At 27.7% G+C, this 24,542-nt stretch overlaps 1 protein-coding gene across 1 annotated transcript in view; it reads left to right on the forward strand.

The window, feature by feature from the left end:
- Positions 1-24,542, forward strand: part of Sol1 (CUB domain-containing protein Sol1) — a 395,528-nt gene that overhangs the window by 346,318 nt on the left and 24,668 nt on the right. The window contains exon 11 of the mRNA XM_089179486.1: positions 2,137-2,327. Within this exon, the coding sequence (XP_089035612.1) occupies positions 2,137-2,327 (191 nt within the window). The remainder of the gene's footprint in view (positions 1-2,136; positions 2,328-24,542) is intronic.

A 24,542-nucleotide genomic window follows, 5' to 3' on the forward strand; every position in this document is an offset into this window, starting at 1 on the left:
AATTACTTTGTAAGTTGATTGGTAATATGTGAAACTAGAAAAATATAACTTCGAGTGCAAAAAAATGTTATTTTACTTCTTTTTTTAAATTCGTATAGGTTTTTAACCCTTTACACTCGAGTGCAATAAACAAAAATAAAATTAAAAACTGTGAAACAAATTCAATTTAATGTTCAACATATTAAATACGATTTTTCTTTTAAAACTACGCACACATGTCATTTATTTATAATACGTCAATATGATTTATATTTTCTATTTAAATTACTTTGTAAGTTGATTGGTAATATGTGAAACTAAAAAAAATATAACTTCGATTGCAGAAAAGTGTTAACACAACTCTTCAATTTGTTTTCTACGTTTTATTCGTTCCTTCTTATCGTAGTTATCTTCAATCGTAATTACACGCAACATTTAACTCTCTTTTCTCTCTCTCACACTCTTATAAATATTATCCTAAAGTGAATTTTACTTTTTCTTTTTAATTCCAACGAATTATTGAAGCGTTTTAATATAAATACGATTCGATACCTTTCACTTGTTTATTTTTTAACAATTCGATACTACGTCGTATGTTTTCCCTCGATGTTTCTCATTTCGCGATGTTATCGATGTTATATTATTTTTTTTTTTTAGATTCGTTAAAGTGAAAAAGAATAAAATAAAAGAAAAATATATATATATATATATATATATATATATATATATATATATATATATATATATATAAAGTTACGTTAGATTCAATTACTTCTTTGCAATATTATAATTTATCTTATTAACTGCAGACTGACAAAAATTCTCTAATAAATTCATCACTAAAGACAACCTTAATTCCAAAACAACTATAATAAATTTACTAAAATATCTTAACACTTTGTTGACCGGCTCTTTTTTTAAAGAATTTATCTCATGTCACCGTCGTCTATTACTTCGTAATTGAATTGCAAAGTAAAAAAACAATATAAGTAATTTGTAATAAATTTTACTTATTATTAAACTTTAAATATTTCTTCTTCGTATGATAAACAATATAACACTAGTACAATAAAATTTGATACTATTGTAATATTAATTTTCGCTGCATTTTTCTATTAAATAGCGTGATGCGAAAAAAAAAATGTGCATCACGAGTTAACTCGTGACCGGTCAGCAACGTTTGGCTACAGAAACACGAGTTAACTCGGGACCGATCAACAAAATGTTAAACAAATTAATATGTATAATAAACTATAATGTATAACTCTTATGTCGCTAATAATCCCTGATGATTGATGCCGACATTAAATAAAGCTACATAAAAAAAAAAAAAAAAAACTTATCTTGGTCCTAATTTTCTTTTTCTTTTTTCCGTTTTTTTTTCTCTTAAGTTTATTTTTAACGATCGATATCATTCAGTAAAATAGAAAAATACTATAGATCTTCTTACACGAGTCATTCTTTTTGCACGAACCGGTACTACGCAACATTCGTACTTATTATAGTCGGTTCAACGATTCCAATGGATTCCACGAAAATTTACTAGCACTGTGTTTTCAGAAAGAAGGATAAGAGAAGGACCTCCTCTCCTTAGGAATCTTCACCATTCTTTCTTTTATTCCTTATCGTCATTTTGTTAAGCACTCGAGCGTTCATCTTAATGAACCCCTTTTCCTTCTTTCTCTCTCTCTCTCTCTCTCTCTCTCTCTCTCTCTCACCTACTCGTTCACGATGATATATTATTTCCAGTTAGTAGCTTTACAAACGTATTTTAAACAGAAATCCCAAGGAAAATCTACAATAATAATAATAATAATAAAATTACAATAACAATCTGACAAAATCCTTTTTGGTGTGGTTAACAATTTCAATTACAAATTGTTCCCCTATTTTTTTGTGTGATTTAATCTCCAAGTTAATCCCTTGTTTTTTTTTTTTTTATTATTTTTTTCCATTTCAATTAAATTATCGTTGAACGTTCTTTTTTGTATAAAAAAAAAAAATAAATAAATAAAAAAACAACAAGGGATGAAGGACAAAAATAATAAATTAAATCGTTGCATTGTGCAAAACACAGCACGTGCGATTTTACACATACACACATGCACACACACACACACACACGTATATATTTTTGTATTTCTTTTTCAATTGCAGCTGCAAGAATCTCGATTCATTGACGGCGTACGTGCAAATAGATGGAAAAATGGATAAAATCGATTCATTTTGCCGTGAATCTTTGCCACGACCAATCATGAGCAATGGACCACGACTTTACCTCGAATTTCAGGGTCATTCGTCATCGCGTTATGTGAGAGGCTTCAAAGCAACTTACTCCTTTAAGGAAAGTAAGTACTAAACTTTTACCTTATCTCTTAGGAAAGAGAAAACCAAGCGTGACTAGGTAAATTAAGAGTTTTAGAACGTTACTACTACTTACTTACTTACTTTACTTTACTTTACTTTACTTACTTTACTTACTTTACTTACTTTACATTATTTTACTTCATCTTTCAAAACGCAACCTAGTATAACTAAAAGTTATTAATTATTTTCATGAGAAGACTCTACACCGGTTAAAACTAATAGCTTTAATCTGCTCCAATCTATATATATATATATATATTTATATAAATATCTTATAAACAATTTTTTATATTAAACAACTTATTATTTTCGTCAATCAATTAAATTCTTTTATAGATAACTCTTTGATATTTTTATTTAAAATATATTATTTTTTTATATAAAATTTATAATATATTATATATAATAATATATAATAAAATATATTATTAAAAAATATATATATTTTTAATTATTATTATCGTCAATCAATTAAATTCTTTTATAGATAACTTTTTGATATTTTTACTTAAAATATAATTAAAAATTAAACATGATATAAATATCGTATATAGAAAATAGGATCAAATGATAAGATAAAATCTTATCGTTAAATAATTACAAATTATGCATAATATAAGAGAATCAAATCCATACTGTATGGTTTAATATTTTGCACGAATGATCCCTCCCCCTTACTCCCTTCTATACGAGTTGAGATTAAAAAGATTTATGCATTACTATTCAAGATAGAGATATGATTTAAACGATAAGATAAAATGTTCGATGGATATAAATAAAAGATATATATATATATATAAAAAAAAACGAGGGAAAGTATCGTATGAAATCGATCGTGAAAACGTCGAAGTTAAAATTGCAGGTATCTCGTTCGTATAACCCCATAAATCGAATCCATACGTTCTACTTATACGAAGATGAACGAGAGGCATCATTCCGAATAAGTTATCATGAAAGACGCGAAAGCATTTCTATCAAGGCTCTCTCTCTCTCTCTCTCTCTCTCTCTCGCGAGAATCGTAATACCTACTACTACTATTACTACTACTACTAATATTACTTCTAACATGTACTAGTAATAGTAGTAGTGGTGATGGTAGGACTTGCATCAGAGTCATACTGCAGTTACGTCAAAATTTCAATTTCCGTTCGTTCATTCGTACGTTCGTACGCGTTTTATCGCAATGGCAATGCGTCTCGTTTCTCAAGTGAAAACGTTTATCAATCGCAGCTGAGTTTACACCGAGGTTTTTGACAAAAACGATCATTCGTTCGTTTGAAAGTAAAAAAAAAAAAAAAAAAGAAGAAGAATTACAAACAAAATAATTGAGTAATAAACATACTGAAGAATTTGAAGACATCCTCTTCTCCGTCGATCACTCATAGTTTTTGACAAAAAGGATCATTCGAAAGAAAAAAAACAAAATAAGTGACTCATGTATTGAAGAATTTAAATTAAACCACTACCTTACCTTTACCCATTAATCGTTCAACTTAATTCTACAATTTATCCATCCGGGTTTTCATATCTTCGTCAATTTATATTCGTATTTTTAAATATTAATAATAATAATTATAATAATAATAAATAAGAATATATTCGGAAAGACCCTACGGACTTATCGGAAAGACCCTACGGAATTATCGGAAAGACCCTACGGAATTATCGGAAAGACCCTACGGACTTATCGGAAAGACCCTACGGACTTATCGGAAAGACCCTACGGAATTATCGGAAAAAACCTTACTAGAGAGGTGTTTACTACTCTGACAGAGGTGTTTAGTTACCATGCATTTTTTAGTTACCAGAAGCAACTCGTCTCATTTCTTTGAATTGAAAACTTGCTTGCTGTGTAATATGGTATCTATTTATATATGTTTTCAACAAAACGTATAATAATTTTTGAATGTGATAACAATAATATAATAATAATATTATAACAAATAAACCCAACAATTATCCTACTTATATTCTGCAGTCGTCTCTTTCTCTCGAAACTTAGTTTTTTGAAGGTTTCACTTCTAACACGTGTGATCTGCCCACATGATATTTTTTTTATATTAATAATATAATTAAATATTTATATTAATATATTATTATATTATATTAATAATATTTAATAAATATGTACATTAATATATTATTATATTATATATATATATAATATAATAATTTATATTATAATAATTACAAAATTATATTATAATAATTATAATTAATAATAAATATATTTTTATATATTTATAATTAATTTTTATAATAAATATTATAATAAATAAAATTAAAAATAAAATAATATTATTATTTTCTAATTTTAACATAAAATATTTAATAACTCGATATTACGTTGAAATTAAATATTGATATTCAATACATATTTATATAATAAATATATTAAATATATATTAATATTTTATTATAAAATATATTGTCAAATTTTTCCGACAAATATTATTTTCTTTTTTTCTATTTTTCTTTCTGTCAATCTCTTATTATAATATTGTGTATACAATTTATCATAAATTATTACAATACGAGAATAAGAATGTAATCATGAATATGATATTAGAACAGATAGAAAAGAAATAGAAATAATGAAAAAAAAGAAGAGAGAAAGATAGAAAGATAGAGATAAAATTGAAGATAAATCGAAAAGCATAAAGTAACGTAATGTTAAATGAGAATTCGATCTTAATCCGAAATCTACAGAGAGGTATTTTCTTTCCCTATTTTACCTTTACCATTTCAATGCTGAATATTATTATCACCGTGGAAGAAAACTACGACGACGAATCGTTGCATACTTGAAAACGAAAAAAAAAAAAAGAAAAAGAAAAAAAGGAAGAAGAAGGGAAGAAGGAAGGAAGGAAGGAAGGAAGGAATGAAGAGAGGTTAGGATGAGGTTAAGGATGAGAAAAAAAGAGATGACTAGGGGGGAGGGGGGACAAAAACGTGCGAGTAAATAAAATTTCACCACAATTTTTCTTAGAATCTTTCCATTCCCGTAGTCTGCCCTTCCTAACTCCCTCCCTCCCTCCCTCCTTTTATCCCTCTCACCCTCACCCTTTCGTCCACATCAAGTTCCCGGCGAGTTCTCGGTCGGATATTCAATATCCATCTTACAAATCGAGATGGACCTTGGATTTGCCATCTTCAAACAGGAATTTCGCTTTGGTCGTACCGTGGAAGAAGAGATTTCAGAATTTCAAGTAGTCGATTCAAGAAAATCGACGTCTAGAAACGATAAAAGCATCTTCCAAGATGGGCTGAAGGATTCTGGGGGTGGGTGTCAGATAAAAATGAAAGTGAGAGTAAAAATAATAACGATAATAATAATAATAATAATAAAAGGACATTGTCCTCTCTCTCTCTCTTTGAATCTTCATTCATTTTCTTAGATAAATGTGAAGTAGGTATCACTTAAGTGCTATAATAATAAAAGGACAATTATTTTCTTTTTCTTTTCTTTTCATTTACTTTTCTATTCTATTCTATTCTATTCTTTTCATCGTACAATTGGTAAAAAAAAAATAATAAAAATCAAAAAAAAAAAGGAATCCTTAGAAAAGAAAATGAGGAGAAATAGTTCGTTCGTTCGTTCGTTCGTTCTTTCGTTCATTCGTTCGTACTGTTATCTTCTTTTATCTCGATTAAAGCCAATAGCGTTGCAAGGATTCTCGCATAAATTAAAAGGGACGGGTTGGTAAAACGTTTACGGTGCATCGGTTTTTCTCTTTTGGTATAATAAATTCAAGACGTTCTGTTCTGTTCTATTCTGTTCTGTTCTGTTCTGTTCTGTTCAGTTCTGTTCTGTTCGTTAGCTTTCGCCATTCCTGAGATACAAACTTTCAAATACGAAGGTAATAGTAAGGAGAAAACGTATATGTAGTAAAATGTAATTCTTATCGTGAGAGATGCATTCAACTGTAGAAGAAGAAACGAAGTTCGTGGAGGCCTTAAGAAAAAAAAAAAAAAAAGGAAAAAATATAGAAGAGTAATACGTTTATCAGAAACTTACTTTTAAAGTGTTTGTTCTTTTTTTTTTTTTGTTTTTTTTCTTAGGACAGAGAGGAAAAGATTTCTCTTCATTTTAATTTCGTAAATGTTATGGGAATACACGACGACACGAAAATCTATTACGTTTTATCTATTCGTTAAAAATCGAACTATTCTATACAACGATTCTCCTCCTCCTCCTCCTCTTCCTCCTCCTCCTCTTCCTCCTCCTCCTCTTCCTCCTCCTCCTCCTCCTTCTTTGTTTCTTCCTTCTCCTTCCCTTTAATCATTGCAATTGATTTTATGTATTGTAGAATATTTGATCGTCTAATAAAAAGAAAAATAAATGAAATAAATAATAGTTTGTTTTTATTTTATTTTTTAAATTAAGACGTTATGGGTTTTATTTCATCGTACATAGTTAATAGAATGTCATTCTTGTGTCATAAATAAATGAACAAGGATTGGATAAAGAAACAAACAATTTATACAAACTTCCAATTCTGAAAATTGTCAATAACAGATTGGAGATTTTTCGAACTTATTTGATTATACGATATTTTATACAATTGGTGATAAAAACGTAACATTATATATAAATAGTAATGTAATTAATTAATATATTACATTAAATAATATTATATTAAATATATTATATTAAATAATATATTATATTAAATATATTATATTAAACATATTATATTAAATATATAATATTATATTTATTAATATATAATATATATAAATATATAATGTATTATATTAATATATTAATATATATATTAATTTATTATGTATTAATATAATATCTTATTTTATTATATCTTAATAAATTTAAATAAATAATAATCGTTGTATTTAAAATATAAAATCTAAAAATGCTAATAAGTTAATTTTGGAAGCGATTATATTTTGTACCAAGGGAATGTTGCAAGCTTCACTCTCGAACACTCATCCCTTACCTAAGATCAGGAGTATCTTTATTAATTATATTAATTATATAAAAAAAACAAAAAGGTTATATAGTTTCTTCATTAATAATCATTATTGCAATGAATATTTTATAAATAATTCTATTGAAAAAAATCTTTGAAAAATTTCATGAAATTGTGGGTCACATTTTTCAATCAAAAATTAAACTTCTTGATACTAAATTGCATCAAAGAAAAACAAATAATATAAATTCACCATTAAAAGATTGCAAATCGATGAAGAAAAACTGAGAGAAAACGTCTCATGGCGTGTGATAAAAAAAAAAAGAAAAGAAAAAAAAAAGAAAGAATGAAAGAATCTCAACGACGACGTCGACGACGACGACGACGACGACGTTTTATTTACGGAAGTGGATTTTACTGCAAAAGAAGGGAGTGGGGGAAAAAACCAAACAAAATAAAAACAAAAATAAAAATGGATGGACACAGAGAGAGAGAGAGAGAGAAAGAGAAATAGAGAGAAACAAAGATAGAAAGAATAAGTCATGATTCGTTGAATCCTAGAAAAGTTTTAGCTAGTAGAAAATCTCATCCCTAACGTTTAAGGGGAAAAGACTATATCGAGTCCGACATATTCTCAGCGACGTTTCAAGAAAACTCGTGGAAAAGTGGGGAGGACATCTCCCCGCCGTATCTGACGGATTTACGAGAGTTGCCGGCGAAAACAAGGGGGAAAACGTCGAACGTGCAACACACTCGATGGTGTGAGAATAGAAATAGGAAAAAAAGTAAGAATGGATAAAATAAAATGAAAGGAAGAAAATACGAAAAGTAGGAGGAGTGGATAAAGGAAAAAGAATAGGGATAGGGATAGGGATGGAAGGGATCCTGTTAGAAAAGGATAGATGAAAGGAAAGGATCGGTTGAAGGCTATTGGTGGGAATGAAAGTGGGGATGAGTGAGGATGAGTGGGGGTGAAGATGGTCTAAAGAGGAAAGTGCATCCGGAACATGCGGGATGAAAGTGGAAACGTAAGCGGAAGGCTGAGAAGGGAAGAATTTGGGAATGTTATAGGGATGTGAGCTATATATGGGAGGGTGATGGGATCGGTGGTGGTGGTTAGGTTAGGAGAAAAAGGTTCAACATTATAACCTAAGTATCGTTTGCGTTCATTCGTTCATACGTTCGTTCGTTCGTGTCAAACGTTAGAAACTTGTGCACCCATATTCGCGGTAAAGCTTTAAATGTATAAACCCCTCCCTTCCTCCCTACCCTCCACCCCCCTACTTATCCCTCCCACGCAACCATTCTCATCTGACGTAGTAGCTACACACCACCGAGCTTTCGAACTTTCCCGTACGGATGCAATATTTCCGGGCCAACTCTACGAAGTCGATACGTTTTGAACGCATATCTATAGATATAGATGTGTATATATGTGTATAGTAGGACAGAGCAGAGACGTATATGAAAGAGGAAACGTTATAAAACCGAAGAACCTATGGGTTGGTGGATAGGGGTGGAAGATAGAAGGGGGCAAACTCTCAACTTCAACTCTCAACTTGTAGTAGTCAGTGCAATCGAGATTTTTTCGAAAATCGTTATCATACATCGACGGAAAATGATGATAGAGTTCCGGGAAGAATTAGAAAGGAAATTTTTCGCTGACGAATATTTTTTTTTGTTTTTTGATTTTGATGGTTTTACGATTTCTTTATTTTTTTTTTTTTTTTTGAAGTGAAAACTTCTTTAGAATGGGAGTGATCTGAAAAGTAAATAAACGGAAACGGAGCTATGTAACAAAACTTAAAAAAAGTAGTGAGGTTTTTTCCGAAAAGTAGTAGTTTTTACTAGACTAACAGAAGTGTTTTGTTACCATGCATTTTTAAGTTACCAGAAGCAACTTGTCTCATTTCTTTGAATTGAGAACTTGCTTGCTGTGTAATATGTTATCTATTTATATATGTTTTCAATAAAACGTTTAATAATTTTTGAATGTGATAACAATAATATAATTATAATGTTATAACAAATAAACTCAACAATTATCCTACTCCTGATATTCTGCAGTCGTCTCTTTCTCTCGAAACTTAGTTTTTCCAAGGTTTCACTTCTGACACGCGTGATCTGCCCACATTATATTTTTTTATTTTTTATTAATGTAATTTTATTTATGATGAAAGTATATGTGAATTTTTCTTTTATTTTTTTTCTTTGTCAAAAATGAGAATGTGGTATAGTAAATCTACTTTTGAACGAAATTGAGAATGACACTTTGTTTCGATGTTTTAATTAAAATTTTAATGAAAATTATAATATGGTATCTTTGTATTTTTTTTAAATATTATTTCAATATTTTAATTATATTTTAATGAAAATTATATATTTTCTGTAATTTGTTAAATATAATTAAAGTTATATTACATCGTATTTTTTAAATATTACTTCGATATTTTTATTATAATTTAATGAAAATTATATTTATGTTTTCTGTAATTTGTTAAATATAATTAAAATTATATTACATCGTATTTTTTTAATATTATTTCGATATTTTAATTATAATTTAATGAAAATTATATTTATGTTTTCTGTAATTTGTTAAATATAATTAAAATTATATTATATATATATATAAATTTAAAATATTTGTTTGGTATAAAATAGTACTTTCGATGTAGAATTTACAACAGTCAAATAACAAAGTCGAATAGCCACAGCTCGTTAACTGGCCAATGGTGATCGTAGCTATAAACTTTCATCTCATACAATAGATATATATATATATACATATGTATACCTATACATACTATATACTATCGAACAGGAAATTTTAGTTGTATTGTAAATTGCTGTTAGCAATATTACCTTGCTAGTGTTCCAGTTAGTTACTTCTAATAAACGTTTACTAAAAAGTCCAGTACCACATCTCGACAAAGAATTTGTTAAAAAAAAAAAAAAAATTAAAAAATAACAAAAAAACGTTCCCAACGAACGAACACAAAAAAAAATGGAAGAAAAAAAAAGCAAATATTTGTCCCTTTTCTTTTTTATTATTATTTGTATTCATCAAACATAAAACGCGTTAAATGGGTGTAATAATAGGATTTTGTTTGATCATTGTCAAACTTTGTTCATATCTTTGTATTTTTGTGGCGTTATGGTACGTGAACAAGTGAACAAGAACTTAAGGATTATCGTCAGGCAGGCAGGCAGGCACAGGCTCGTTTCCTGAGATAAAAGGATTACAACTGGAATAACATCGATCCTGGATAAATCGTTTCCTCCTATCTATCGGGTCGTAGGACTGTTATCTTGCGATAATATACAGGGTGTGTCCCGAAAATCTTCTTTGGTGTAACATTCAAAAAGAAAGTAAGAAGAAAAGAAGAAAAGAAGAAAAGAAAATGGAAGGATGGAAGGAAGGAAGGAAGGAAGGAAAAAGGAAACTTATTGTTAATTTTAAATGGCCCTTTCTCTTTCTCGAAAAGGTCTTCGTTCACGTCTCTTACCAAAAACGTTTTTGCATTTCACGAATTATTCTCACTGAGGAGTAAAACGAGGTGTAGAGAAATCGTTATCGCTGATTACAATTGCAAAGTCGAATGGGTTTGAGAGAAAGAGGAATAAGGAATAAAAAGGAAGTTAAAGAACGAAAAGGAAGATTGTGAATTATGGTGAAAGCATACTCTGACTGCCGAACAGTAGTTTCACACTCACTCTCTCTCTCTCTCTCTCTCTCTCTCTCTCTCTCTCTCTCTTTCTATCTTTTTTTTTTATTCTTTACTCGCTTTCTTTTCTTTTCTTTACCAGATAACAACACGATCTCTTTTCAAAATCTTTTTGTAATGCAAATCTTAGGACAATTTTACGACGGTTATACGTTCAGAAAAGGGTGTGATAAACAATCCCCATGACCGGTTTTGTAACCCCATCTTATGAGTACTTCTTCTTCTTCTTCTTCTTCTTCTTCTTTTTCTTACAGGTTTTCTCTTTCTCTATCTTTCTTTTAACACGGTGAAAAAAAGGGTATATGAAAACGTATAACTTGCTATACCCGTTGGAACATAAATTGCCAGCTCGTATATACTTGAAAATTCTTCTAGACTGAACCTAGGAGGTATTATAAAAGTTCTTACTAAACTTTATCAATTTTACGGATTCCCAGCTTGTACCGATGGTGAGAGAAAAAAGGAACTAAAAAGAAAAAAAAAGAAAAAGAAAAGGAAAACCTGCCTATCTATTTTTTTTATTTTTTTATTTCTTCTTTTTCCTTTTCCTTCAATTACTTGACTCAACCAACTATCAAAGATTTAACGACTCGATTTCTTCAAAGATTTTTTTTTCTTTCTTTTTTAGAGATTAACAGGACACAAATTATATTTAATAACCTTTATACACACGAACGAGTTATATTAATATTTTTCCTTTTCAAATCAAATATCATCGAAACTAAGTTAACATTTCATTTCGTATTTTATATTTGAATTTATTTCAATCGAATATAACCACATTTTATTATACAAGCTCGAACAAATCTCGAATCATTGGTTTATATACGTATACGTAAAATATATAATATTATATATATATTATACAGGGTGATTCACCGATTATTGCCATCTAAATAGCTCCGAAAATATGATAGTTGCAGAAAAGTGAAGAAGAAAAAAGTTCAATGAAAAATGTAAAATAACAATTTGACATTAATATTTTTTTGCTAGATTGAGTCATTTTTGAGATTTATTGAGTCAATTTTATGTTTATAAATACAATGTTACATTTTAAAAAATACTTATATCATATATTTATATAATACTTACTATATATATTACTAATATTTTACGTATATGTTTTGTGTGTATAGTATATATACTATAATTTTATATTTACTAATATTACTAATAATATATATTTATATATATTATTAGTAATATATTTATTATATAATATATATATTATATTAGTAATATTAGTAAATATAAAATTATAACATATATAATATACTATACAGAAAATATATACGCGCGTAAAATATATATTAGTAATATATATATAATAGTATATATATTAATTATATAATAATATATATATTTATATATATAATTAAACGTTTATTTATTTATTTTATTTCAATTTTTTTGATCCCTTAAATATAATAAAACTACGTATACATATATATATGTATATGTATTCGTATTTTATCATTTTACCCCTATCGTCGAGAAGAATCTCACGTTGCCATTCGAGTGAATAAAGAGAAGAGACAGCGATTTTTCGCGAATAGAGAAACGTCTCGTGGAAGAAGTGAACGGAAGCAGGGAATACGATCTTCCTGCTGCTACCGGGTACGATAGTAGAGAGTTCGGTGACAGTAATAATTCATAAAAAGTATATGGCCAAGGTGAACACACACGTGTGTACTTCTCATACGTATATAAGTATATACCTAAGACAAATAGATAAGTGTACACATATATACATTCCTACATATACCTAATACATGCATATACGCATAGATAATGTAAAAAGGAAGAAAGATACTTTCGTGTAAGTGGATCGAAAGCTTTACTTCTTTTTCTTATTCTTCTTATTTTTCTTCTTCTTCTTCTTATTTCTCTTCTCGCTTTCATAGTCAACGTAAAACAAGAATGGTTTTCTCTATACGGACAGGTCATATTTTTAATGCAAAATCTCAAGTGAAATCTTCTATCCGAAGTTTATTTATCTCTATCTTATCTTTTTAGATTTTTGTTATCTTTTCTTTATCTTCCTTTCTCTTACTTTATTCTTAACCAATGATTTTAAATATATTAGATATTTCAATATTCGGTTACGTTGATGGCACAGTTATCCAATCTCTCGTTAGGAATCATGCGACAAGAATGTGAAGGTTAGGACATGTGGATGAACGTTTAAACTAGTGAGGGATACTTTGAAAATTCCTTCGAAACTTAACAGTATTTCCGTGTGACAACTCGGCATTATCCGAATGCTTTGTTTTCATGAATACGTTTCCTATGTAAATCTCGATTTTATTCCTTGACATTCTTCCACTCTTACTATTATTTTCAATCTCTTTTTAATATTATTTATCTTTTAATTTGCATCTTTTTTATTTGTTTATTTTTTATATCAAATATTAAAATATATATAAAAATGTTGATTAAAATATATTCCATTGACAACTTTAAATATATTTATTAATTATATATTATATATTATAATATATATATAAAAAGTTAGTTATTTATATATTATTAGTAGTATATTTTTTAATAAATATATATAAAAATTATATATTACCATAATTACTATATTATTATATAATATTAATATAGTATATTACTATATATATCTATATTATATATTACTATAATAATATATTATATATTAAAATTAATTATATATATATATAATTATGTAAGTATTAATATATTATACTATAATATATAGTATTAATATATTATATATTATAATATATTAATATAGTAAATTACTATGTTAATATTATATAATACTACTTATATATAATATATATTACTATATTATTATATAATATTAATATAGTAATTATGGTAATATACTGTTTATATTATTTAATATAATACATTCTATTATTATATTATTTATTATATATCTATGTATTCTATGAATATTCGTTTCTATTACTTTTAAATATTTTTTGAAATATATATAAAAAAGATTTCTATTTTACATATATTATATTATATATTTCTTTTATTATTATATTATTTAATCTATGTATTCTACGAGTATTCATCTCTATTTCCTTTCAATATATTTTTATACGAATAAAATTGTCGTAATGAATTTTTAAAAAAGAATCGTCAAATAATTTTATGACACGCAACATAGGGTTATAAGAGATACGAGTATGTGTCTGACATACGTCGTAAAATAGGAAAAAGATGAAAAAAAGAAAAAACATGTTTCTTTCTTTCTAAAGAATCGTATACATGTTGTATGTACTACTATTATATTATACACATTTATATATCTATGTATAGATGTGTTTGTATGGTATAACCGAATGCATTGACACCACTGCGATATATATATATCTATATATAAAAGACAAATTTTGTCGTTCGGTAAAGGTTTGAAAAATTGATGTCGTGGCTGCTCGTTCCTAACTGGATTTTATTGGGGGTAACGGCCAACTAAACGTACCGTTTTATTGGATAGTCTCGTCTACCACCAACGTTTCTATACTACTACTACTACTACTACTACTACTACAACTAGTTCTAGTATGGGGGAAAAATAAAGAAAAAGAAAAAGAATAAAAAAGACCGGATGTACGTTAACGTACGATAGCTACATGAATAACCACCACTACTATCACTACAACCATCACTATCACTTCTATACGAAATAAGACGACGAAATACACCAAAATAGGCTTTTATACTACTCCTATTACTTATTGATTACCGAACCTGAGCTTTTGTCAATTTCCCCCTCTACTCTATATGGTTTTCTAAAGGTTACACGAGAAAATGATGAAATATACGTATATGTATTATAAAAAGTACCTTTTTACTACAAACGAACAAAACTCTATAATATATTAAAGAAAACTCTTTCCATAGAGTTGAATGAATAAAAATAAGAAAGAATCAAACTCACGAAAAGAGAAATTAATTTATCGTAATATTGTATTTTTCAACTATTTTAAAATTTATCTAGAATTTTATTTCATTGTTATTCTCTCTCTTTCTCTCTTTATCTCTCTCTCTCTCTCTCTCTTTATCTCTCTCTCTCTCTCTCTCTCTCTCTCTCTCATTCCAACTCTTTCTATTTTCTTTTTTTATCACTTCCTCTTTTATTCCATTTTTCTTTTTCTTACTATTTTTTTTCTATTTCTCTTTCTTGTCTTTTTTTTTTGTTCTTATTCTCTTTCAAACTTATTCGAATTCTTTTTTACGGATGATCAATTACCACGTTGGAATTCAATTTTATATATATATATATATAAATGTATCGTTAAACCACGAGAATAAAACTTTTTTTTCAACGAAATATTTTATTCGTCGTTTCGCAAGAAGGTTAATTGATTTTTAATTGCTTTAAAAGCCGTTTTACATTAACAAACGCAACACATCCGCGACACAGATATATATATGTATATATATATATATATATTTTATCCAATTTGAATGAACTAAATTACAATGTAAAACGAGCTATTAAAAATCTGGTCGGTTGTCACACCACCACCATCATTACCACCACTACCACCACTACCACAACCATCACCACCTGGCGTTGATATTTAAGTGAAAATTCAAACTGACTCTTAGTCGAAATGTAACATTTTCAAAAATGGTTTTAAAAAAAATAAAAATTAAAAAAAAAAATAATGGAAAAATTCAAGTTTTATTATCTATAGAATATAATTGAAAAAAAAATTTAATTTTACTATAATTAATTTAAACAAAAAAAAAATGGAGATTCTAACAACAATATAATATTGTTTACCTTTTGTTTTACTTTATTTAGTTCTCGATGGAGGTTTGTAATTTTTACTAAAAAAATACAAAAATAAAAATATAAAACTAAAGAACCCTGACCCAACCATCCACCCTCCCTCTCTCTCTCTCTCTCTCTTTTCTCTCTCTCATTTTCTCTATTTCTTTTATTCTTTCTTTCTTTCTTTTTTTTCTCTCTCTCTGTCTTTGTTACTCTTTGTTTCAGTCAAAGCCAGTATAATTGAGGGTCCACGTAGTAACAACTACGACGCTCCTGTTTCGTGGAAACAAACGACTACTAGATCGGGCGTGAACTAAAAACAAAAAAAAGAAAACAAAAAAAATAACAGAACAAAAAAAAAGAAGAAATAAAATGACAGCAAGAGAGAGAAAGAGAGAGAGTGAGAGAAAGTTTAAAGTGAACACCGAGCGAATGAGCGAACGAATAAACGAGAGAACACGTGCGAGTGAGAAGATGAAGGTAGGACAGTAGAGAGGGTGGTGATGGGAGGTCAAATGGGTGGTGGTGGGGGGTGGGGGTTAAAAGAGTAGGAGGAAGAGGAAAAGGAAGAGAAGCTACGCAAACACGGTCATTTCGAAATGAAAACTACCACCCACCCCCCATCTCCCAGGCCTCCCCTCTCCTTCCTCGAAATGCGAATCATCCTCCCCGCCTCCTTCCCCCGTTAGCAGGAAAAAACACAACTCTCCAGCACTCCAAAAAAAAAAAAAATCCTCTCCAAACCCCTCTCTCTCTTTCCCTCTTCCACACCACCAAAAAAGGAAGAAAAAACGGGAATGGGTGAGGTTCCACGAACAACCCCTTTCCCTTTCCCCTTCCTCTCCCCTCTCCACTCGCCCCTGTCACCCCATCTACCCAGCAGGCTACCGGATATCAAACCGTCACGGTTGAAACCAGTGATGGAAACTTTAATTTGGAACGGCGAGCGTTGCACAACCCAGCAGCACGCGTGTTACGTTCGGTGTTTGGGATACACATCCTGTTTCTGTGCAGATTCGATCGAACCAGAAAATACCAGAAAGGTTCGATTTCTCTCTCTTGTTACCCAGAGAGACCCCCTGCTCGGTTTTTTAGTTCATTTCGTGTTAGAGAAAATTTTTTGTTTCCCTCTTTCATCCTCTCTCTCTCTCTCTCTCTCTCTCTCTCTCTTGCTCTCTCTCTAGGCTTCGTTGTTAAGAATTACGTTATTGTTCTTTTCTTTAAAAAAACAAAAAAAAAACTAAAAAGAGAGAGAGAGAGAGAGAGAAAATAAAATCAATAAACAAACAAACGTACGAACGAACGGAGAAGAAAAAAATTTGGAGAAATGGTTACGATACGGTACGGTACGGTACAGTACGGTACGGTACGGTACACGAAAAACTCGATGGATTGTTTCTTGATTTCAAATTTTGTTCTAGGAATTTTTTATTTCATCCCCTTTTTTCCCCTTCTTTTCTATTTTTCTTTTTCTTTCCGTTAGATTTTTGCTTTACTTTTCTTTTTTTTTTCTTATTGGTTGGTTGGTTCGTACGTACGTTCGCATTAAACGAAAAAATGTTGTTTCCACTTACAATCGTAAATACAAATCGTTTATTTTTCTTGAAAAAAACTCGATACTCGATGAGCCACTGATACATCCATGTTTATTTATCGAATTTATTTTACGTTTCATTCGCATTATATACTTGATTAATAAAATATATCGAGGTAAAAGTAATTAAATATCCATGAGTGATTATTAATAATCTGTACGATTAATTAAACTTCGAGTTTTCGTATAGCACGATAGACTTTTAATATTCTGGAATATGCAGTGGCAGCAGCAACACCCAACAGCAACTTGTTATTCATATATAAATTAAATTCGATTAAAATGTAATAAAACTTGTACATGTTTGAAAAATCAAAAAAATAAAATCAAAAACTATTTACTCGACGTAGTATATTAAACGTTCTAGTAGTTCGTAATACTACTACCTAGTTCGTATTTGACTAATAAACATCAACTACTATACGTTTCACTAAGAACTTACTTATATACTACTACTTTTATAGACGTTGTAAAAAATTACCATTACCATAAACACTTGGTTAATACTATACTTGTATTTTCTCTAAATTATTCAGACGATTAAACACATTCAACAGGACTCCTTTAATAATAAACATTAACTAAACGTTTGACTAAAAACTTACTTATATATATTACTACTTTTATACACGGTGGGAAAAATGACTATTACCATAAATACTTGGTTAATATTACACTTGTAATATTTTCTCCGAATTATTCATACGATTAAACATATTCAACAGGACTCCTCCTACTACTACTACTATTACTTCTTCCCTCGGTTTTGTCAAAATTGTTCGTCCAACTAAATATTCGGTTATACTACTACTACTACTACTACTACTACTACTACTACTATTACTACCAGTGTTACTACCACTTTCACCGTTTTACTAAAATTGTTCGGCCGACTAAATACACCTAGGGCTCTATATCACTTGTTTAAATTAAACCAAAATTGTTCGTCTGACCAAAATAGTATTCGTCTCCTCTCCTTCGTCGTATTCTCGTCAGTTTCTATTACTTTCTTCATTTAATCAACATTGTTCGTTCCTGCAAAAAGTCAAAACTACTAAAACAAAGTTTTCACCTACCTAGCAAAAGAAATAAATTAAATTTACATATATAGACGTAAAAGGTAGTATAAACTTTGTATAAAATATGTTAATAAACATTCGAAATAATTAACTTTATTGTTTTCGATAATAGATTCTTGTTCGTTCGACTATAAATTTGAGATTAGTTACTGAAATAAACTGACTATCAATGTATAACAGTCAACCCCTTTTTCTTTTCTTCTAAGCGTACGCACAAAACGCGATAGGTATCATGGCGTATATAATAGGAGAAACTAGGAACAAAGCTTATACGAGTCGAGTGGAACAAGAAAGAGGAGGAGGAGGAGGAGGGGGAGGAGGTGGGGAAAGAGAAAGGGAAAAGGGAGGAGGATGAAAGAGAAAAAGAGGAACGAATACAAGTAGAAACTCGAGTTTCTCTCGAAGCCACACTCGAGGCCTTTCTATCTTTTTCTTTTTCTATTTTTTCTCTCTCTCTTTTTCTCTTTCTCTTTCTCTTTTTCTTTTTCTCTTTCTCTTTCTCTCGTTCAGTCACTCACCCCTCTTTCTATATTTCTTCTTTTCTCGAATGCGTTTTCTCGTTTAACTGTTACGAATGAATATCCGATCGTGCGTGTACCCATCCACAAAGAATAAGGGGATATCTTATACGGGTAAGAGAGAAGTTAAACTTTCAAAGTGTTCGAGACGTCTTAAGTCGAAGTAGATCCTAGGTATGGTGTAGAATCGCGAGTTTCTTCCATTGGAAAAACTTTTGTGCTTTCCTTGTGTTATCCCTCGAAAGTACCCGTCTACCAACGCATTGATAAGTCGTGAATTAACCTATTTAAAAAAAAAAAAAAAAGAAAAACAAGAACAAAAAGTAACTTTACGATTCGACTTGAGTATTTTTCTAGAAATCTTCCTTTGGAAAAAAAGAAAAAAATACTTTCATAAGAATTGATAAATCCAATAGTTTTTTTTTCTTTTCTATTAATTTTCAATCTAAAATTTATTAATTAAGGATAAAAATATAATTTGTTTCACTGTTTAATAACAAATTTTAGCAGTAATAATTTGTCAAGTATTTCTATGTAATATGCATATATAAATTAGTGAATATAAAAAGTAATGTAGGAAAAAGAAATTTTTTATAACAATTTTTTATAACAAATGGAATGTTTGATAATAATATGACTATAGAATGCATAATATTTGATTTATATAGTATCAATTTCGATGAAATTCTTCCGACAAACATTTTGCAATTAATTGTTTATAACAAATGAAACTATTGTTATAAATAATTATGATGAAAAGATAGGTGAAAGTCTATCGTTTAAAATGAATGTTCAGTCAAGTCTCTACGATTATTAGTTCTAGAGTTATTTATATATAAAGATCATTAACCAAGTGACCTACATAAAATCTAAGAAGTTACGCATGTTTTACTACGTTTACTACGATGTTTACTACGAGTAGTAATCACGTGACTACTTACACCACGTGCTTCCAAATTATGAATGGAAAAACTTGAAACATTAATATCTTCGTAAGGAAACTTCGTAGAAACTTGAACAAAATATTAATTTAAAGAAAAAAAGATCCTCTTTTTATTAAAATCATTTTTTTTAACAATAACATATAATAATAATAAAAAAAAAATAAAAATAATAAAAAATTTCTATTTCAATTAAATATGTTATTATCCGATTAATTTTGATATTTGATATTTCTTTAAAAAAAAAAAAAACAACTAACACGTATTATTGTACGATACATTGTTCATAAAAACCAATGTAACAATTAACAATTGATATATTTTTATTTCAATGAAAATATCATCCGATAATAAAAAGATATTAACTTTTATATGATAAATCAATATACGTATATTTATTTAACCAAAGTTTATTAATTCTTCAACGAATTTCTATAAAATTCAATCGCTAATTGATTTTCCAATTCGTTAAATAAAAATAGAAAAAAAAAACAAAGAAATAATTAAACATTATTCGATCCACGTTATAAAATAAATAATTAATTTATAAATCGTAAGCAAGGCATGATTTACGGATAATTGTTACATTGATGCAGAGTGGAAAAAAAAAAAGTAAAGGAAAGATGAAAACAAAAAAAGAGCAAACAAAAATTATATCATTAAAACATCTCTCATCTCGTTCATTTTGAATTATTTTACAAATGCAAATGCATCGTTATGCACCATATATGTATGTATGTATGTATGTATATATATATTCTCTTATTATTCATCACATGTATTTCACGAGAAAATCCGATATGAATTATTATTGTTATTATCATTATTATTACAGACATAAAACCCTTCACATTGTTTCGTTTTCCTATTTTTTTGTTTGTTATATATATATATATATATTTCTCCTCGTATTAAACGAAGAAAGAAACTACAAATGTCGGAGGAGGTAGGGGGTGTAGGAAAGGGAATATCAAATTATAAATCTTTCTCTCTCATTTTCAAGTTGGAAAAATAAAATTGACGTACATTTTTTATCGGACAACGCATCGGCCAGGGGGAAAAAAAAATACAAATAAAAAAAACAAAGAATTTAAAAATGAATACCTACTCTTCCTTCGGCCTTGCCCTATCTATCCCACCACTTCCACCCCTCCTGCAACCCTTGGTGCAAACGTTTATAACTTTTAATAGAATAATCAAACATTTGCGGTGTGTTTGTAACGAGGATAGGAAAATTTACCTTGGTGAGGGTGGAAATGTAATCACACTTTTAATAATTGCAATACCTCCCTTCTCCCTCTATTCACCTATACGATGTTGTTAGTGGCATGAAAAAAATAAAAAAGGAAAAAAAAAGAAAATAAAACGAATAAAAGATAAATATACATAGTAATAAAACATTTCAAGAGGAGTTCTCATGAATACAGTATAGACACCCAGACAAAGTCCATTGAAAGTCAGGATAAAGTTTAATTGAGATTATATATCGAGAAATAATAATGAGAAGAAAAAAAGAAAAAAAAAAGAAACAAGATTATCACACAATTTCATTTTTAAACAAATTCGGTAGATCCAGTTGTTACTCATAAAATTCTATATATTTAAATAAACGTAATATGTATTTATAATTAAAAAAATTTATACGTATATGTATACGTAATGCATATAAATAATATTAGTATAATTTATTTATTTTTATTTTTATTAGAATAGTTATAATATTATTTAATTTTAATAATTAGTATAATATTACTAGTTTTATTATTAGTATAGTTATAAATAGTAAATAAAAATAAATACTGTATAATGTAAGTATAAAGTAATAAGTATTAAGTATAATTAAATAGTAAAAAAAATAAGTAAATAGTAAATAGTAAAAATATAAATAATAGTTAGAATATATTATATATATATATATATATATATAATTTACGTATAACAATTTACGACCAATTAGGTTCGTATATTTGTTCGTTACGATATTTTTCCAATAGAAAGGAAATAACCAAAAAAAAGAAAAAGAATAGTTTCGTGCGTAGTATAATATTATATTTCATTAAATAAATAAATAAATAAAAAGAAAGAAAAAGATAAAGATAGAAAAGAAAAGATAAATCTATGTAAAATCCTTTGACGTATCTTTTCATGCAGGATTGAGTTTGGTATAGGCTAAATCGAGTTAAAAAAAATAAAATAAAATGAAATAAAATAAAAAAAATAAACTAAAACGCGAATGCGTTACGTGCACCTAACACCCCCATACATTTATATATATATATAAATATGTGTTATGGTTTGAAGTGTTCAACGATGCATTTAATCGTACGTTATCTCCGTTGAACTGTCAAGTGGCGTCATAAACTCGTAACACCCTTCTGTCATAAATATATGAGATTTAGATGTCAAAATGTAAAACGAATACCCCCGAACGAATGAACGAGAGAGGAAACTGAGTGAGAGAAAGAGAAAAAGTTATAAAGTGAGATAGAAAGAGACAGATAGATAGATACATAGATAGATAGATAGATAGATAGATAGATAGATAGATAGATAGATAGATAGATAGATAGATAGATAGATAGATAGATAGATAGAGAAACAGAAAGAGAGAGAAAATTGTACAGGACCGTAAACGAGTGTGGCACGTGTCGGATGTCGACCGTGTTCGTCGATTAACCTCCCTCGAATCCAGTCACCTCGTAAAATCTCCATTCACGCTTGCTATACCATCGTAAAACATGGTCCAACCTTATTTCTATGACTTTTAACACAACTCTCGTTAAAAAAAGTACAACAAATTTTTATTATCACAAAATAAACTTAGGAACTTTTAATAATATCATAATTAATTAACTTTACTGTGTTACTGTGTTAAATTTATATTTTTATTTACCTTTTAATAAATTATAATAAAATATATATATATAATATATTTATAATATATATATATATATATATATATATATAATATAATATAATATATAATATATTTTATAAAATAATATATATTTTATATATATATATTTTTTTTTAATTAAAATATAATTATAATAATATTATAATTGTAAAAAAATAAAAATATAATATATATTTATAATATTAATAATATAATATTTATCAAATACTTATAAAATATACAGGATTAGAAATATATTCTATTATTTATATATATATATATATATTTTATTAATATGAACAAAATAATATATAATATATATTATATGTGTATATTACGAGTTGTTTTTTTCTTTTTTTTTTTTTTTGTTAGAAAAGAATATATACGACGAAATGTACATTATAAATAATTAAAAATAATTAATTAGCATTTTCGAGAATTAATTACAACGAAAGAGAGAATCATTTCAAAAAAGAGAGGTATTTCGATAATAATACAGTAAATTGCTTTTATAAAGCTACACGTTTAAATTACATTTGTAAATAAGAAGAAGAAATTACATTCGTTGGTAGATTCACTTCGTTAAAAGGTGTATTATCCAAATTCCGCAGTGCGGAAAGTATACGCAAGAGATATACCGAGTGATTCGAATTGGTCTTTCGTTATTTAGGATTTCATGATTTCGAAAATATCTCGCGTACTGTGAGAACCTGCGAAACATGTATGTACGTGTGTCGATAATTACAATTTATCTCGGAGAATAGAAAAGAGAAATAATAAAAGATAAATATAAAGAGAAAGAGAAAAATACGATAAAGAGAGTGTTCAATCGAACAACTCTACGTTCAAAAACCGATAATTTCACGCTGGTTGAACGCAAAAACGTGTGCAATTTGCAGAAACCGCGCAAAATGGAAGTGCGTAAATAAATGAAAAACAACGGGGAGGAAATATAGATTAAAATCCCACTTTAAAAGGAAAATGTACACAACGCGAATAAAGTTTAAAATATAAAAAAAAAACGAAAGAGAATAACAGACGGAGAAAAAAAAAGGGAGTAGTTCTATTAACAAATTGATAAATGTCATTTTGGAAAACACGTTTACATCCCCTTACTCTCTCACGTTATCTTACAATCCATATTGCAACCCATTGCATATTTTACATATATATGTATATATATATAAAAATATTTAAATATAAAATAAGATTTTATATAAATCTATACAACGTGTAACTTAATATTGTTACATTTTATTTTACACATACAATTTTAAAATGTTAAATTTAAATTAACAATTTTTTAAATATAAATTTAAAAAGATACAAATTGTTAAAATATAAATTTTAAATTTTAAATTTTAAAATTACAATTATATATAATTATATTATACATAATATTATAGAAATATTATTAAATATTATAGAATATATAATATATATATATATATATATATATATATATATATATATATATATATATATATATATATATTATATTTTATTATTTGTATATATATTATATAATTATATTTAATTAAATAATTATTAATTATATAAAAATATATCTATATAGTATAAAATTATATAAAATTATATATATATAAAAAATATATCTATATAGTATAGAATTATATATATATATATATATATAAAATATTGAACTATTATATAACATTAATTTTCTTTGATCTTACCAATATTAGTTTTGAAAATATATCGTTAAAAGAGAATACATGCGAAC

This window comes from Polistes dominula, unplaced genomic scaffold, assembly GCF_049000335.1.
Source record: "Polistes dominula isolate Pdom_NZ unplaced genomic scaffold, Pdom_raw_medaka contig_27, whole genome shotgun sequence".
NCBI classification, from domain to species: Eukaryota; Metazoa; Arthropoda; class Insecta; order Hymenoptera; family Vespidae; genus Polistes; species Polistes dominula.